At 45.3% G+C, this 18614-nt stretch overlaps 1 protein-coding gene across 1 annotated transcript in view; it reads right to left on the bottom strand.

Annotated features, from left to right (window-relative positions):
- Positions 1-16195, bottom strand: part of HBP1 (HMG-box transcription factor 1) — a 32800-nt gene extending 16605 nt beyond the window's left edge. The window contains exons 1-3 of the mRNA XM_062174901.1: positions 16152-16195; positions 7786-7969; positions 5013-5241 (exon numbers count right to left, since the gene is read on the bottom strand). Of these exons, the coding sequence (XP_062030885.1) occupies positions 5013-5241; positions 7786-7969; positions 16152-16166 (428 nt within the window). The 5' untranslated portion in view covers positions 16167-16195. The remainder of the gene's footprint in view (positions 1-5012; positions 5242-7785; positions 7970-16151) is intronic.
- Positions 16196-18614: the final 2419 nt, after the last annotated feature.

Here is an 18614-nt window from a genome sequence, read left to right as displayed (position 1 = left end):
AAAATGACCAACCCCAAACTCTTTATCAACCAGTGTGTCATTGAGCAAAAACAATGAAAATGAACTCCTTGAAACAAAAATGTCTAAACAAAAATGTTTAAACTGTAACAGAAAGCAGCCTATTTGCCACTCCTTATAACTGGACACTGTATCTTTTTTTAGGATTTGTTTTATTTGAAAGGCAGAGTTACAGAGAGGCTGACAAGAGAAAGAGTGAGCAGTCTTCCATTTGCTGATTCATTCCTCAGATGGCCGCAACAGCCAGAGCTGAGCTGATCTGAAGCCAGGAGCTGCTTCTGGGTCTCCCACGTGGATGCAGGGGCCCAAGGACTTCGGCCATCTTTTATTGCTTTCCCAGGCCATAACAGAGAACTGGATCAGAAGTGGAGCAGTTGGGACTTGAACTGGTTCCCATATGGGATGCCAGCACAGCAGGCAGTGGCTTTACCCACTACACCACAGTGCCAGACACTGTATCTTATTTTCTAATTCAAATTTGTTAAAAAGTTACTATACAGGGGCCCCCGCTGTGGTACAGCAGGTGCAGCCTGCAGTGCCAGCATCCCCTATGGCCGCCAGTTCGAGTCCTGGCTGCTCCACTTCCAATCCAGCTCTATGCTATGGCCTGGGAAAGCAGTACAAGATGGCCCAAGTCCTCAAACCGCTGCACCCATGTGGGAGACCCAGAAGAAGCTCCTGGCTCCTCGCTTTGGATCGGCGCAGCTCCAGTTGTTGTAGCCAATTGGGGAATAAACCAGCAGATGGAAGACCTCACTGTCTGTCTGTCTGTCTGTCTCTCTCTCTGTCTTTCCTTCTCTGCGTGTAACTCTGACTTCCAAATAAATAAATAAATCTTAAAAAAAGAAGTTATTATATATCAAATGTAGCTAATTGATGTTATGTCTGTACTAATAACCATTTTTTTAAAGGGGAGAAGAAGAACATCTTTCCAATCCTTCTCTTATTTCCTGAAAAATCTTTATTCCCCCCTTCAATTTTTATTTTATCCTCAATTAAGACCTTCTCAGGCCGGCGCCGTGGCTTAACAGGCTAATCCTCCGCCTTGCGGCGCCAGCACACCGGGTTCTAGTCCCGGTCGGGGCGCCGGATTCTATCACGGTTGCCCCTCTTCCAGGCCAACTCTCTGCTATGGCCCGGGAAGGCAGTGGAGGATGGTCCAAGTCCTTGGGCCCTGCACCCACATGGGAGACCAGGAGAAGCTCCTGGCTTCGAATCAGCCAATGTGCCAGCCGCAGCGGCCATTGGAGGGTGAACCAACAGCAAAGAGGAAGACCTTTCTGTCTCTCTCACTATCCACTCTGCCTGTCAAAAAAAAAAAAAAAAAAAAAAAAAAAGACCTTCTCACTCGGGTCAGCATTGCGACCTAACAAGTAAAGTTATTTCCTGCAATGCCAGCATCCCATATAGGCACTGATTCACCTCCTGTCTGTTCCACTTCTGATCCAGCTCCCTGCTAGTGCTCCTGGGAAAGCAGCAGAGAATGGCCCAAGTCCTTGGGCCCCTGCACCCACCTGAGAGACCCAGAGGAACTCCTGGGCTCCTGGCTCCTGTCTGGCCTAGCCTGTTGAGACCATCCAGGGAGTAACCCCTCCCCCCCCCCCAACAATCCTTTCTAATAAAGAAAATAAATATTTTTAAAAAACGATCTTTTCATTGTACCTTCACAGAAATGATGTAAAAATGAGGATCTATGAAACTATGCTTTCATTTTCATATTACTCCTTAAATGAGAAGTCCCATGGCCAGTGCTATGACTAAAGCTGCCGCCTAGCAATGCTGGCGTCCCATATGGGCGCCAGTTCGAGTCCTGGCTGCTCCACTTCTGATCCAGCTCTCTGCTGTGGCCTGGGAAAGCAGTAGAAGATGGCCCAAGTCCTTGAGCCCCTGTACCTATGTGAGAGACCTGGAGAAGGCTCCTGGCTTAAATCTTTAAAAAAAATAAATAAGTAAGTCGTCCCTCAAATTCCCATATAGCCTACATACTCTCCCATCAAGTCTGTATTTTAAATTACACACTGAATGTTTCCTCTCTAAACAACTTGTTCCTTTTATTACATATTTAGATGTATATAAAATATGAAAGGAAGGAAAACTGCTACAAATTCCTTTTGCTTATCCCTGACTCATGATGAATAGACAAAAGTTTCATCAATTCTTTCAGTAGTATGATGACTTAAAATATAAGTAACAATGTTGTAAAATGCTGGTGGCCTAAATACTCTATGAAAATTACCATGCTACAGCCTGCCTAACACCGATCTGCATGCTATCTGTGCAGCAACACTTTGGTGCTGAACAATTATGACTGCACACATCAAGAGCTCAAACGCTGGTGGGGATTAACACTGCATGAGAAGTTCATAGGCAGCCACTGACAGCACCAACGGCTGGCAAGACAGCAGAATGATTCTTTCTATGCTAAGGGAAACGAAGACGTGTAGAGTAAATCACATCCTTGGGGAGATAACCCCTTACGTAGGTCTTCATACTGTTTTGCTTCCGAAGGGTTTACTCACTGTTTAGGAACTACATGATTAACTCATTAACTCATGACTCTGCTGTGAAAAATGCAAAGTATTATCTCTAGACCAGAAATGGTAGGAAGAGACCCAATAATTAAGTCAGGGTTTGTTTTTATAAAAAATCTAGGGGTTGGCGCTGTGGCGCAGCAGATAAAGCTGTCACCTGTAGTGCCAGCATCCCATATGGACGCCGGTTCAAATCCCAGCTGTTCCACTTCTGATCCTGCTCTTTGCTATGGTTTGGGAAAGCAGTGGAAGATGGCCCAAGTCCTTAGGCCCCTGTACCCGCGTGGGAGATCCGGAAGAAGCGCCTGGCTCCTGGCTTTGGATTGGCACAGCTCCAGCAGTTGTAGCCATCTGGGGAATGAACCAGTGGATGGAAGACCTCTCTCTCTGCCTCTGCCTCTCTGTAATACTGCCTTTCAAATAAATAAATCTTTAAAAAGTAAATAAAATATCTTAAAGCATTTTTTAGCATTTTGATTATTATGATTACACTGAAAACTAGAATTACAAAGAAATAATACTCTGAAAGGCAAATTTTCTTCCCTATGGGAACTTACATGTGATTAAAATAAAGTTAACTCAATTGAATTTGCTCTAATAAAAACCAATTACCATGCAAAATGAATTTTTTAAAGGCAACCCAGTAGGTCACAAGAAAACCTAGGTTTCAAGGTTAAAAAGTTTATTCTTTGGCAAAGCAGTACACTAACCTAGCACCAGGACCAGGATTCCAGTTACTCCTGCAGCCTAGTAGTATGGACTCTGGTCTATCATTTTCTACCCACAGCATGCAAATCTAGGCACTTCTTTCCCTTACAAGCTATCGTATTTCTCCATATTATTTTTAGGGGATAGATGATATGTTGCTATTCACTTAGATCTCCTAGAAATATTAGTTGGAAGCCACCATAATTTCACACAACTCTCTACTTCTTAAACACTTAACTGGATATACAGTCATTTTTGCTAATAGGAGTCCATTTTTATAACTTCAGGATTTTAGCATTAGTAATCTTCAGAATCAGCAAATAGACAAATAAAGCCACATACATTGTGGAAGACATAAGCCTAAAGCAAAAAGAACTAACTTCAAGGTTAATACAAGCTTAAAGTACAATGTATATTATTACTGTGGTTCTTTAAGCAAATATTTTTGTTTCTAAAAGCAGGCATATTTCTTACTCTAATTTATTTTTGAGAACTTCTTTTTTTAAAAGACTTATTTATTTATTTGAAAGGCACAATTACAGAGATTCATAGAGGCAGAGAGAGAAAGATCTTCCATCTGCTGGTTTACTCCCCAAATGGCTGCAACAGTCAGAGCTGCGCCAGTCCAAAGCCAAGAGCTAGGAGCCTCCTCTGGGTCTCCCATGTAGGTGCAGGGGCCCAAGCACTTGGGCCATCTTCTGCTGCTTTCCCAGGCCACAGCAGAAGGCTAGATCGGAAGTGGAGCAGCCAGGTCTCAAATCGGTGCCCGTATGGGATATTGGCACTGCAGGCGGTGGCTTCACCCATTATGCCACAGCGCCTGACCACTTTGATGACTTTTAAACACTTAAAAAAAATTTTTAAATGGTTGTTCTCATGTCTTTATATAATTCTCCAATTATGAAATCACAGTATTGGGTGAAATAACTCCTTGAAAATAGTGTTGTGGCAAAGTGGGTAAAGCTGCCACCTGCAACACCAGCATCCCATATGGGCACAGGTTCATGTCCTGGCTACTCCATTTCTGATCCAGCTCTCTGCTAATGCATCTGGGGAAAAAAGCAGAAGATGGCCCAAGTGTTTGGGCTCCTGCCACCCATGTTAGACACAGAGAAGAAGCTACTGGCTCCTAGGTTCAGCACTGCCTAACCTGGCCACTGAAGCTATCTAGAAAGTGAGCCAGAGGATGCAAGATACCTTTGTCTCTCTGTCTCTCTCTCTCTCTCTCTCCCTCTCTCCCTGAAATTCTGACTTTCAAATAAACAACATATTTAAACAACAAAAACTAACTGAATTCTAAAGACTTAAACCAAATTTAAGTGATTCATTCATTAGATGGTAAACAGCATTAGTACCTTTGAAACTGAAAAAAATTCAATAGCCTTCATAATATTAAAAGTTTTTAAAATTTTTAGTCATTTTGACTTTATTTTACCCAAAAGGCAGAGAAACAGAGCGCTCCCATCAGCTAATTCATTGTCTAAATACTGGCAATAGCCAGGGCAAGGTCAGGCTGAAGCAAGGAGCCACAAACTCCATCCAGGTCTCCCATGTGGACTGGCAAAAACCTAGGCACTGGAACCATCATCTGCTGCCTCCCAGGGTGTGCAAGAACAGGAAGCTGGATCAGAAGCAGAGTAGCAGGACAGATACCCCACATACAGGATGCCAGCATCTTTAGTGGCAACTTACCCACTGAGCCAAATCCCCACCCCAACATTTGAAGTTTTAAACAAAAATAATCAATGCTCTTACCTGTTGTAAAATGAGCACTGCATAAGTGGACTTTGTGGACTGGTGGCAATATTTGCTAATTCTGTTAGCCAATCCACCTCATTCTCACGGTAAGTATTCTCCGATACATCTGAGGTATTCTGGTTCCAAGATGGTCTTGGATATTCTTGATGTGAAACGTCAGAACTTAGCTGGTATATGGCAGAAGGGGCAGGATCACTTTGAACAGCCTGAAGTTCAGGAAGGTCATCTGCAAGAAGCACATTCAAAACTGTAACAAAGAAATCACTCACACAAGGAGTCACATTATAATGGTAGTCAGCAGAGAAATCCTCAAATCTAGTGAACATATTTTATGAGAGGAAAATCATAAATTCATAATTAAATTCAAAAATATTCTTCTGAAAGCAACATATTTGTAAAGTGATATACCTTATGCACTTAAGGGTCAAGAGAGGCTGATGGAAAACCCAACAAATGCAGAAGTGATATCACTATTGTGAACAGTTACCACAACTACTAACAGAATGAAAAAAAAAGAGGGTCTGGTTGTGGTTTCTGACTCTCCTGGCCCCCGTTTTATGAATCTCCCCAGGAAGTAATACATAGGCCACTGGGATATTTTACATAACACCTTACAAGGAAGAAGACATTGTATGTGTACATATACTCATATATAGTCATTAATTACAAAACTTTATAGCCTAGTATGCAGATATTGCAAAAATGAGAATACAGACATGAACATTTAGATACTACTTAGACAATTCTGTGTTAAAAGCATTTAACCAAGAAATGCTGAACTCAGTACTATTTATTGATTATTCTTCTTGTAGGTACATCCCCGAAAGGTAGTTTATGGTAGACCTTTAGCTCTTCGACAAAGACAACTGAAACACTAAGTACCATTCACATACACACTGAGCTTAGAAACAATGGAAGGAACAAGGAATTCAAAAAAACTGAACCCTTAAAAACAAAAAAGAGAAAGAGTATAAAGAAGGGAAGAAGAAGCATCTTTGCAGGCCTTAAAAGCTAACAGCCCCTGTCCATGGAAAACCCCAGCATAACCACTACAGGTCCATGGGTAACACACACAAACCAACCCACTCTAGCTTCCTAAGAGTCACCATAAGAATACGCAAAGAAGTCCAAAAAAGTCCATGGGAAATTAGAGTATGAAAAAACCACACATAGACTTTTTTGAAATTTTTGTGCCAACATTTTTTTTAAAAATATTTATTTATTTATTTGAAAGGCAGAGATACACAGAGAGAGGAGAGAGTGATAAGACCATCAGCTGGTTCACACCCCAAATGGATGCAAGAGCCAGGGCTGGGACAGGCCGAAGCCAGGAGCTTCCTCTAAGTCTCCTATGTGGGTGGCAGGGGCCTGAGGACTTGGGCCATCTTCTGCTGCTTTCCCAGGCCATAGCAGAGAGCTGGATCAGGAGTGGAGCAGCTGGGACTCAAACCAGCATCCATATGGATGCCAGCGCTGCTGATGGCAGCTTAACTTTCTACGGCACAGTGCCAGCCCCAACATCTTTCAACTCTATTTTTCCATGAACTTTTAAAATTATCCTTGTATAGTTCCTATTCAGGCAAATATTCCATCCTATTCAGGCAAATATTCCAATGAGCCTATTAAAACCAAAACTTATAAGAAAGCACTGAATCTAAACATCCATTCATTAAACTGACTAGGAGGTAGTCCCCTTTTATGGAGCAGCCCAAGAGTTCTAAAACACAATACCAAATTTAAGATAATGCCACCCTAATATTCAAATAATGCTATAGCTATTTGACTCCCCTAATTGCCAGTACCCCCCTTTGATTGTCATTTCTTTATTTATTGTACAGGGTTCGTTTCTATCTTTCAAAATCAGGAAATTAACTACTTTTTAACTGAAATCATGGGTGGAAGGGAACAAGTTTTTGATTCCCTTGGGTATGATTTCCTCCTGAAACCTAAAACATGATGGCTCTGAATCCACTATTTGAGTAAAATGGTGCTCCTTGCTCAACAATACCCACAAGGCAATGGATATTAAGGCCCAGAAAAATCTCTGGGAAACAGATTATGTCCTGAGACCTTCAGTGTCTCCAAATTCCCAAATGTTATGGTAGCACATAACCTCCTCCATTTCACCATAGTAAAATGAAGATAGTCATCTCTTCCTCTTGGGGTTTTTACGAGCATTATGGAAACTCCATACTACATGGAGACAAAGCTGGACAGAAAGGCTGGGCAGCGAGCAAAGGTCACTCATTAGCTATTTACTCCTGAGCACAAACCTCAAAGCAACACAATCCGAAACACTCTCAACAAACCAACACATTTCTATAGGCCACCTCTGGGGTAATTCAACCAGAGTGGTCACCACAAATAACTAACTGCAAACATCAGATCCTCATTTGCCTATCACACCAACTGACTGGCCAGGAAGAACACCTAACCATCAGGGGTTAGGTGTTCACTAGATGTTTCCGAGGTAGTATCTTTCTAAAAATCACATAGCTGAGTTTTCCTAAGGTGTTTAATTCAATCTTTACATACAAAGCAAAGCAGTTAAGTTTAACAATTTGTAAATAAGTCTATGATAACTATCAACAACCCAAACTCATGTTGATTTTAAGTAGCATTTCAACAGCAGTAACAAGACAATGTTGAAAATTCCCAAGAAATAAAACCACCACACACTTTTTTAAGCAGTCAAGATAGGTGGAGAAGCTGAGCAAATTTTAAAAGTAATCTGCATTTTAGTGAGATCCCTAAGTGATATTTTGTTTACCAAGCTCCATGTGCTCATCACAGGAGTTATATCCAGGTGAGGATGGCAAGTTCTCATTACACTGCAGCAACTCCAATGAGTCATTCATTCCTGAAGCTCTCTTGTCCATTACCAGCAGGAGTTTCTGTACTGCATTAGGCATCTGATTTGTCTTCACTTCCCACACCATGTTATGGGGCTCCGACTTAAAGTAAAAATAATATAAGAACACAGTGTCAAGTCATGCAATCTGGAGAGAGATACAAGTATAAATAATCAGAGACATCACAACACTGTATTAACTTAATCACACACTGCCCTTCGTGTGTCCCTCAAATCACAGGGAGACCAGGACAACTCTGGCTCCCCAGAATCTTGGCCTGCCGCTGCATACCTCAGCACTACATGACTAAACCTGAGCCCAAAGGACGGTTACCTTGAAATTCTAGAATTCTCTTCTTGTAAAGTATAAAAGCAGAATTACAAGTACTTTTATTTCCTTAACCTGGTAACTCTCCTTTTAGTTGCAAATACTGAGACTAACAAGATATTTTTCATGTAAATCTTATTTAAAAGAAATTAACAATCATTTCTCAATTAAACTTAAAAAGAATGGAGAAATAGTCTATTTACTGAAAATTTTAATTTCTCTGTTCACCAACTGTGTTCGTTATTTTGTTTCCTCTTATTCTGAAAGTGGACAGCTTTAACACACTTAAAAGAAACTTAGATTCTCTCACGAGCTTTTAAGGGGTCAGCATTGTGGCACAGGCTTAAGCAGGGTACCCAGCTACAGCCCAGAGCAAATAAATCATGTATACTCTAGGCGCAGACCTGAAATCATTTATTACAGAATACATGTGACTCTGTATGCGTCAGGGGTTGAAGAGAATCACTGATAAAGCTAAACGAGCCCAGTCCATCACCTGCATGCCGCCCGCCCAGGGAGAAGGCGGGGGCTGAGAATCATGGTAGACACTTGAGAAACAGATGTGCCTTGCTAACTATGCTGCCTCCAGCAGCAAATCTGTGGGAAATTATCACACCCCAGCAGATCTGCTCTAACTATACACTCAGACTGATTAACCAGTACGTTGCACTAAGCTGAAAACGTGTTAATTCTTTTTGAATGCCTCAAACATCTTTTAGGTAGACAAAGTATTATTTGCCTAAAGTAATGGCATGATACATGATTATTATGGGCATGTATTACACAACTTGTCATAATATTTCGCAGAGAGCAAACTGCTAAAGCTGAATCCCTATCCAGTCTCCTATGTTAACTACTTAAAATTAACTATTCCATTTAAGACACTAAATATCCAAAATATATATAGTGTTGTCCTACCTCAGTCATAAAACATTTAAACAGAAGCCATTTTATCTTTTTTTCCCACTTTGTATCATTTGCCCTATTTTAAACTTTTTTTTTTTTTGAAAGAGTTAAATAGAGAAGGAGATAAGACGTCTTCCATCCACTGGTTCACCCCCCAAATGGCTGCAATGACCAAGGCTGGGCCAAGCAGAAACCAGGAGCCTCTTCCCGGTCTCCCTTATGGGCGCTGGGACCCAAGGACTTGGGCCAACTTCCACTGCTTTCCCGGGTGCATTAGCAGGGAGCTGTATCAGAAGTGGAACAGCTGAGACTCAAACCAGCGCTCATATGGGATGCTGGTGTTGAAGGCGGCAGCTTCACCTGCTGTACCACAGTGCTGGCCCCAACTAAAAAAAAAAATTATTTGGAAGAGTTTCAGAGAGAAGAGAGAGTTATCTTCCATCCACTGGTTCACTCCCTTGATGGCCACAACAGCCAGGTCTGGGCCAGGACAAAACCAAGAGCTTCTTCTGGGTCTCACATGGGTGGCAGAGACCCAAACACCCGGGCCACTTTCTGCTGCCTTTCCCAGGCACAACAGCGAGCTGGATCAGAAGTGAAGCACTTGGAACACAAGGGGGGCCCATATGGGATGCTGGCGCTGCAGGCAGAGGCTTTACCTGTTATGCCATGATGCTAGCCACTGGCCCTATTTCAAAGATGAAGATGTTTATTGAGTAGCTCAGTCACTAAGTCACATATTTAAATGGTGATCAAGCTGGAATCCAATTCCGTGTTTCCTTGCATCTAGCCCAATGCCCTTTTCACTATATTATAATACATCTTATAGCTGAGACTGTGTAAGGCTCTAAAGCAATGCATGGAATAGGGCCATTTTTGAGGAGTCTAGGTCAACAGCATTCAAGAGTATAAGAAATAAGGCAATACAGGGTTTGGCTCCATGTATATTTAATTGCCATGCACCTGCTAATCTGGATCTAGGAATCTGAAACAGTGAGATACAAGCAAATACTTTCAAAATACTACTTACAAGAGTGGAAAACTAGGAATAACATGTTCAGCAGTAAGAAGGGAAGTGAATTTTAGTACATCACCAGTGATGTATTCAATGATATGGATCTCTGAAAAGATGAAATAGGAAAACGCTTATGAACTTGTTAAGTATTTTTAAAAGATGAGCATGTGGGCATGCGTGTATGAAAAAGAGATTTGAGGGGGCGGGCACTGGAACAGCAAGGTGAGCTGCTGCTTGGGAGACCTGCGCAATCTCCTATCAGAGTGCCTGGGATGGAATCCTGACTGTTTCCGGTCCAGCTTCCTCCTAAAGTGCACCTTAGGAAGGCTGCAGATGATGGTTTCAGTACCTGGGTCCCTGCTACCCACCTGAGACCCAGATGCAGTTCAAGACTCTTTCCTTTGGCCTGCCTCAGGCCTGGCTGTTCCAAGCATTTGGGGAGTGAAACCAGAAGAAAGCAGATGGGATGCACCAAGGTCTTGGGCCTCTGAACCCACAAGGGAGACCCAGAAGAAGCTGCTGGCTCCTGGTTTCAGATCAGCTCAGCTCCAGCCGTTGCACCCATTTAGAGAGCTAACCAGTAGAGAGGAAGACCTCTCTAACTCTTTCAAATAAATAAAATAAATATTTAAAAAAAAAAAAGCAAATTATAACAATTCTGTAAAAGATGAAGGCTTGGCTATAAATTTTTTTTGTTTTGTTTTGTTTTTAAAAAGGAGGTCTCCAATGAATGATACTCATATCTGGTAAAGTACAAGATGAAATCAGAAAAATGTAAACCCTAGTATCACCAGAAAGGAGACTGGCCTTTGTGTCATGTGGTCCTGACACTACAGCTGTTAAAGACACACGGCAAGGTAGAGCAGCATCACAGGCTTCAATCCAAGGTTAGGAAGACGTTTGTGCAGACAACAGCACTCTGCAATCAGGCTGCCCCCGGTTACATACTATATCTGCCACTTATTAGCTACATGCTCTGAAGACTTACTTAAAATACTCATGCTTTTTGTAAAATGGAAATAATAAAACCATCTATCTCATTGCTGTAAAAACTCAGTACTACTAAGGTTTGTGTTGCTGGAAGTTACCAGACAACGTGGGAGCACAGAGGTCTAACATAATCAGAACTATACCTTAGGCATACTCTCCAATCTATACAAAATCGTAATGAAGCACAATATAAATATGCAGAATCACCTTTCCCATACTTAAGGGGAGAGCAGGTTAATAAGAGGACTCACACTCCCAGTTCTGTCAGGGAAGTCACCTGCCTCCAGCTTACTGTGCAAACATTCTTAGGAAAGAAAAGGCAAATGGTAGTATATAGATTCCTTTTTTAGTGATTCCTAAGAGAAATAGTCATTCTACATGAGTTCTTTAATATTAACTTAGAAGATTTTAACTCTTTCCATAAAAATCTTGTAAGATTTTAAGTATACAGGACACAACCTATTTTGATGACTTAAATTCTAATGGACATGGGACAGGTGCTGTGGTGTAGTAGGCTAAGCCTTCACCTGCAGCACCTACATCCCACATGGGCACAAGTTCATGTCCTGGCTGCTCCTTTTCTGATCCAGCTCTCTGCTAATGCCCTAAAAAAGCAGCGGAGGATGGCCCAAGTCCTTGGGCCCCTGTACCCGCGTGGGAGACCCGAATAAGCTCCTGGCTACTGGCTTCAGATCAACCCAGCTCTGGCCATTTGGCGAGTGGACCAGCAGATGGAATCTCTCTCTCTCTAACTCTACCTCTCAAATAAATAAAATCTTTTAAAAAACTAAAAGAAATCCTAAGAAACATCAGTACTATGTGTCACACACAGATGTCAGCTGATTTAGTCAATACCAACTGCAATCTCTTTTCTTTTCTTTTTTTTGGTTAAGATTTATTTATTTGAAAGGCAGAATGAGAGGCACTGGATACAGAGAGAAAAGATCTTCCACCTACTGGTTCACTCCCAAAATGGCTACAATAGACCTCTCTGGGTCAGGCTGAAACCAGGAACCAGAAACTCCATCTTGGTCTCCAAAGGCTCAAGCTCCAGGACTACCTTCCACTGCTTTCCCAGGTACCCAGCAGGAAGCCGTCTCAGACGCAGAGCAGCGGGGACTAGAACTGGTGCTCCCAATATGGGATGCAGGAGTCACAAGCAGCGGCAGCGTAACCAAAGTGCCACAGTACTGACCCCCCCCCCCCACGCCCCCAGCCAACTGTGATATTAAACTTTAAAAATGTCCCATTCTTTACCTTTCTTATGAAATTCAGAGGTGGCACTACACATCTCTCTCCAGTGCTATCCTGTGCAGACCAACAGCACTGCTCTTGGGGCCACAGCAGCACAGGTGCAGTGTGTTCTTCCCCCTCCCCTCCAGGACTCTCCGGCTTCCTCATTCTTCCCTATCGCCATTCACCAGGTACACTACCATCTCCTTGCAACTTCCTTATTTCCTTCAGCACTTAAGTTATCTACCACTGTGCTACCACAACACTCCTTCAGTGAAGCTGGAAAAGCATTTCAGCTTCAAAACAGAGCCACTTACAAACAACAAGAGGGACCAAATAAACATCTGTTGAAGTAGAGCTCTATGTGTCTGTACCCTCGCTGATCAAGGCTCCTAAGTCTGGTTTTCAGGTGACTGAGGTTTTGCTGCCGTTAAATTACTGAGCAGTCCGAGTGCCTGGACTACCAATACCACAGGAGCCTCACTGGCGCTGGGTGCTGGAGCTAGCACCTCCATACTCTACTGACCTCACACGGTGAGTGTGAGAAATAAGCAAAGCACTTGAAAACATGCACAAAGAGACTCTCCAGAGTGCCTCATTCTTCTGTCAAACTACTTTTGGGGAAAAGGGCAGGCTTCTCACACAGGAAGGAATACCAGAAGTGTCCTGATTCAGAACTACTCCCCGTTACATTGCACCAGCTAGAGATTCATTTTGATAAACAAGCTCCTCTTTCAAATATTTCTTGGCAGAACTAATTCTATTGTTCATTCATGCTCATCAACAAAGCTTTCCTCTTACACTAGTTAACTCCGCACGTGTCAACTCTGTACTAGATCAGTGATTTTCACAGAGATGAGTCAAATTCTACAGAAGTTGTTCTTTGAAATGTCATGTCCAATCTTAGCAATTTTATTGGGTGAGGATTAGAAGGCCCTATTGCTTTTGTTACACAAACTTTTAGAAGCAAAAATCCACAAAATCTCTTAACCACAGGCCTAACTACTCCCACTCCAACCTACTGATCCACTCTCTTGCCTGATCCCTCACCATCCCACTGTCAATCCAGACATCCCGGCAGCCTCTTCCCTAGACTCCTCTAATTGCGATGGAAGGACACCCTCCAATTACCATAAGAGAGGGAGTGCAGGAGGAACTGAGACACTGAAAATGGATTATATAACTCCAAGTTAAAGCAAGCCTCCCTAACTAACTGTATTCAATGAAACTTCCTACCCCAAAAGCAGCTGAAGGGCATTAATGCGGTTCTTTCAGAATCTTTTCCATGAAACTTCACTTTTTTCCCCACCAAAGTGTTTCCACAACTCTACTTTAGCACTATGCTCAGAAAAAAACAACTCCCATAATAATGTTTTGGTAAAATACACTACTGCAGAACATCACTCACCATCTTTATGTCCCTACATCATTTCACCTCTACACCTGAGCTGTCCTGTCTGTCCCTGAGTACCCTCTGCCACCAGAATTGTAGCAGATGTAAAGATACCGCTACAGGTCACGTCCTTGCCTTTGGCAGGCACTGTTCAATCACATCTATACAAGTTCTTACTAATTTCATGTCCATTCAACAATAATGATGAAGATAACATAAAACTGTAATACCACAAGCAGCCATTGACAAAATTGTTTAACAACTGTACTGTCAATTTCAAAATAAGTCATATGACAAAACTTGAAAACATCTAAAAATTCACATTATGAAATTTATTTTCCTAAACTTGATTTTTATCCTAAACATTTTCATATTACTGATTATAGCTATAGTTTTTCTTGAATTTTGTGATTTACAATTTTTCTAAATTGTTTCCCCATTCCAAATAAATATTTACTTTCATACTTTAAAAAAAATGAAAAGCAGGCACTGTCTCTATAAATATGGCAGTAACTTTAGGTAATTTATGCTCAAAAAAGTAATGATATTTTCATGTTAAACAGCGACACAAGAGACCAGCTTTCAATTAACCCTGAAGAATGTACAGGGCTTGGCAGTTTATTCATTCATAAGTCCATTCCATCTGTCTTCTTCACTGGGCACTTGGATAATAAGGACACAGTGCAACGAAGTTAATACACAGTAATGAAGGCGAAGCTTAAAGGAACAGGATCCTGTCTAGGTAGGGAAGGCACACTGGGAGGTGCGTAAGTTTGGGGAGACTGCGCAGGAAATTCTGGGACAAGGAACACTGAACAAAGGAAAAGGGATTTCCACGCAGGAAAAAAGCAGCCAAGATGGCAACTAGAAAGTGAAATCAAAAGTTTGCTCTATCATCAGTCGTCACAACAAACAGCACTTTGCTCTGAAGTGGTTAAATGGCGTCCTCCAAAGCACCAAGTAGCTGAAAACTTCAAGGATGTAACGCTGGAACACAATCCAAACGTCTTGGGAACCGTGTCAAATATCGCCTACTGGCAACAACCGACTTTAACAAAGGAAACGGAACAGATGACCCTAACACTCTGGTTTACAAAAGAAAGACGAGGAACAAAACCAGGATCAAAAGTACCAAGGTATACATTCCACGTTATCCCGGTCAACAGTAAAAACGGAAAAATGTTTGCAAACGTTGAAAGGTTCCGATTCTCAAAAGGCAGCTTTAACGGCAAAGCTACAGCCCCTGCTGTTCGGAGGAGACATCTAAAGCACTTGTTCGGAACCGCCGGGAGCATTCCACCGCTTCCCAGAGGGTGCAACTCCAACTCGCGTGGTTTTTCGTTTTTTTAAACTCTCCTCCCGTCCTGGCACCAGCACATGCTGCGCCAACAACAAACTTTGGTGCGCGGCCCTGGGGTCGGCGCGGCTTCCCGCACGACTGCGGCCGGACCCGCAGCGCGCCTCCGAGGGCGCCCGCCTCCGCTCCGGGCCCGTCTTCCGCGCAGCCTGCCAGGCGGGGCCGGGGAGCGTCGGCCAAGCCTCCGCTCTGGGTCACGCCGAGTCCATCCCCCACCCTCTTTCGCCATTCATCGCGCGCCCTCCCCTCCCCCCATCATGTGACCGAGGCCCGGACTCCGGGCTTGTTTTTCCCCCGGGCTCCGTCTCACTGCGCAGGCGCCGCGGAGCCCATTCATTCGAACTGCGTAACAATGAGCCCCGGGGCCCAGCTGCTCCGCGAGCGCCCCAGCTCGGCCCGCGCCCCTCAAGGCCCCGGTGAGGGAGGCGGCGCCTCACTGGGGGGATGGGGGGAGGAGGGGATCCCCCACCACGGCCAGCCCCCCACTCCGGCCCACCGCCGACCCTCCGCCCACAAGCCTAAGTTGGAAGTCAAACTTTCCTGGGCAGCCCCGGCGCCGCGCCGGCCCCGTCCCCCGCCCCGGCCCGCCCCATCTCCGCACCCGGCCCGGCCACCCACCGCGCCAGCGGGCCCCGAGCGCCGTCCTCGCCCAGCCTCCTCCCTGCCCCCGCCCGGAGACCCCCTCTCGGCCGCCGCCGCCGCGAAGCCCCAAGCGCGCCCGCGGGAGGTGCCGGTCCGGTGGGCTCGCCGCGGGCGGCGGTCGGACGGCTAACTGCGCCCACTCGGAAGGCAGTCCTTGGAGGAGCGGGAACGCGGACCCAGGCTCGCCCGGCCGCCCCGTCCCCTCGGGCTCCTGCCCCTCCCTTCCCCACCCCCACCCCTTCCCGAGCCGAAAGACAACAAACGCGCCGCGGAGTGCCGGCAGCCTCGGTGCGGGCCGCCTTGACGGCGACAACACCACCAGCAGCTCGCGGGTCCTCTCTGCGACTGACGCTGGCCTCCCCGGTGCGCGTTACGGCTTCTTTCGCCACTCTTACTCCTCAACCGAAACTTTCCTACTTACCAAACCCGTCGCCATTACCAAGTCTTTCAAGCTTCGTCTTCCCCCTCCCCTCAAGCCCCCGGGGGGTTGAGCCTCCTCCCAGCTCTCTCGTCCTCTTATTGGCCCGCAGAGCTGCCATTCGGTCTTTCCACTTCCCCATTGGGCGATACCACGGCCCGTCTCGGGGGGTGGGCATGTGTTGACTTTTGTGTTGTGTTTACTGGACGAGACAGTGTGTCAGTCACTGGGCTGAGCGCTCCGGATTGGACTGCTGCCGAGACTCGGGGGACCCAAACCAAACTTTGCCCGCGAAGTGGATTGTGGGTTCGTAGTCTCCGCCTTTCTCGGCGCCTGGGAAGGCTAGGCAGGCGGAAGAACCGGTTGGACTACATATCCCAGAGGTGCGTGCGCAGCACACTCTTGATAGTAAACAAGAGTCATAGGGACACGTGTATCAGCTCGTTTGTTTTGGTGTCTGGGACAAAAGGGAGGGGGCGGAGGAAGGGAGTGTTTGAAAGCTTGGGCCTCTTCGCTTCCTCTGGGCCTCTGCTAGCGCTCGGAGGCGGCCTCAGCTTTTCGCAGCACCCGTGCCTGGCCTTGGTCAGCCAGAGCCGTTCGCCGCGCAAAGCCTGGCAGGGGGCCAAGGTATTGTTTTAGGGCGAAGGGAAGGAGATGACTGTACAAGCGGAAGCGGCGCGGCTCGCGAGGGCTCTCAGTCACCCACACATCGTGGTCCCAGGCCCGGCGAGGATGCTGAAGGTGCAGCCGGGGCTCCTCCCGCAGTGGGAAGAACCGGGATTCCTTCATCCTGCTCCTTGCCTCGCCACCCTCCTCCACACAGCCCCTGGGGACCGCCTTTGTCGATTCTATGCCGGTGGACGCCAGGCGCCCTCAGGCGTGGGCATGCACGGTGCTGGGGGGCGAGACACCCAGGGCTTAGCGAGTGGACGAAGCTGTTAGCGGGGGACACGTCCGTGATGGCTTGCACCGGGCTTCCTCGTTGGGCAAGGCAGTACAGAGGAGGGCCGAGCGTGACTTAGACAGGAGTTGGCAGTCGTCAGACGTGGGTTTCTGCGGTGAGCTGTCGTGGGCCATTCGTCGCCTGCCGAGGACTCCCCATGGACGGCAGAGGCCGCTCTGACTCACGGCGGGAGGAGGCTGCTCCTCGGCTTTGCCGCCGCCCGCGCCTCCAACATGGCTGGCGGCCGCGCGCGGGGGCCGCTTCTCCGCCGGCCGCGTTGCAAAGGCGTTGGTAGGAAGCTCTGCTCCCCGGGGCCTCTGCCGTCTGCATCGTCTCAGCCGTGCTTTAGGTTTTGTAAGATAAGGAGAAGTCGGTATTGGTGAGAAATCCGTAAAGCAGACTTTGGGAAAGAGCCCGAAATCATAGCTCTATTTCTTGAATTTTTTAATTCTACCAGAAAGCCACAGGAGCATTGGAGAATTACAGAATAACCCCTCCCCATACGGTGAAACAAGTTTTCAAATTCCTTTAGGGATACCCTGTTGGAATCGTGGACGTGAGATTGTTTCTAAAAAGTCCTGCCTCCCCTGAGATCAAAGGTGTACTTTCTGTGTCCTTAATTAGCAACCAAACACTTTATTTAGCTTACTACGATAAAGACAGCCAAGATAAAGACAGCCGAAAACGATGCTTGTTTTTTTTTCCCTGAAGAAAAACTACAGTTTGAATGTTATCATCTTTCAGAGATGAATGGAGTGACTGTGTCTCTGCTACTTTGTTGTTTTGTTTTCTTCTCCCCTCCCCCAACCGTGGAGGGTCCTAGTGCCCCATCATTAAAAGCATGAACTCCAACATTAGACCGAAAAAGAAAAAAATGCATGTTCACCTGATCACTTTAAATCGAGGTCTAGGATAACTTATGCCTAAGGCTCTAATTCCAAGAAACCTAAAAGCTTCCCTTCCCCAAAAATGACTTCTCAGGAGCCACCCTTGTATCCATCTTCAGGACACAGACTGTGAGAGTTGCTTCTGACTAAGCCTTATTTTAAAAAACTACTTGAATGGATTTACCAAACGCTTTAGTGGTTTTTTTTTTTTTTCTTTTTTTTTAAGGACACAGGACATTTAAATTCTTATCTGGCTACTGTATATTATGATTTACCCTTGAAGAGCACTGGAGAGCTTTTTCATTCTTTCAGAAAATGTACTTAGTACGTTATGTGTTGAACACTGTTTTAAGTGACAAGAATGCAAAGATAGGAAACCCTTTTCAAATGCTTTAGCTCATTTTTGACCCAGTGTGTCACAAAGTGACAAGTTGAACTCAGTTCCGTCACAGCTGATTCAGGAGCGCCATTAGCACACTCGCACCTGTAGGCGGACGATTGGTCCTGTCTGCCGGCAGCCCTGAGCCGCTCAAGCACCACAGCAGCGCCTCCTGGGTGTTTAACAAGGACACCCCCATTAATTCTGTAGCCAGCACAACCAGCCAGTACAGACCTAGGAAGACCTCCTTAGACATT

Source organism: Lepus europaeus, chromosome 1, assembly GCF_033115175.1.
Source record: "Lepus europaeus isolate LE1 chromosome 1, mLepTim1.pri, whole genome shotgun sequence".
Lineage (NCBI taxonomy): Eukaryota > Metazoa > Chordata > Mammalia > Lagomorpha > Leporidae > Lepus > Lepus europaeus.
This window is presented reverse-complemented; position numbering and strand designations above follow the sequence as displayed.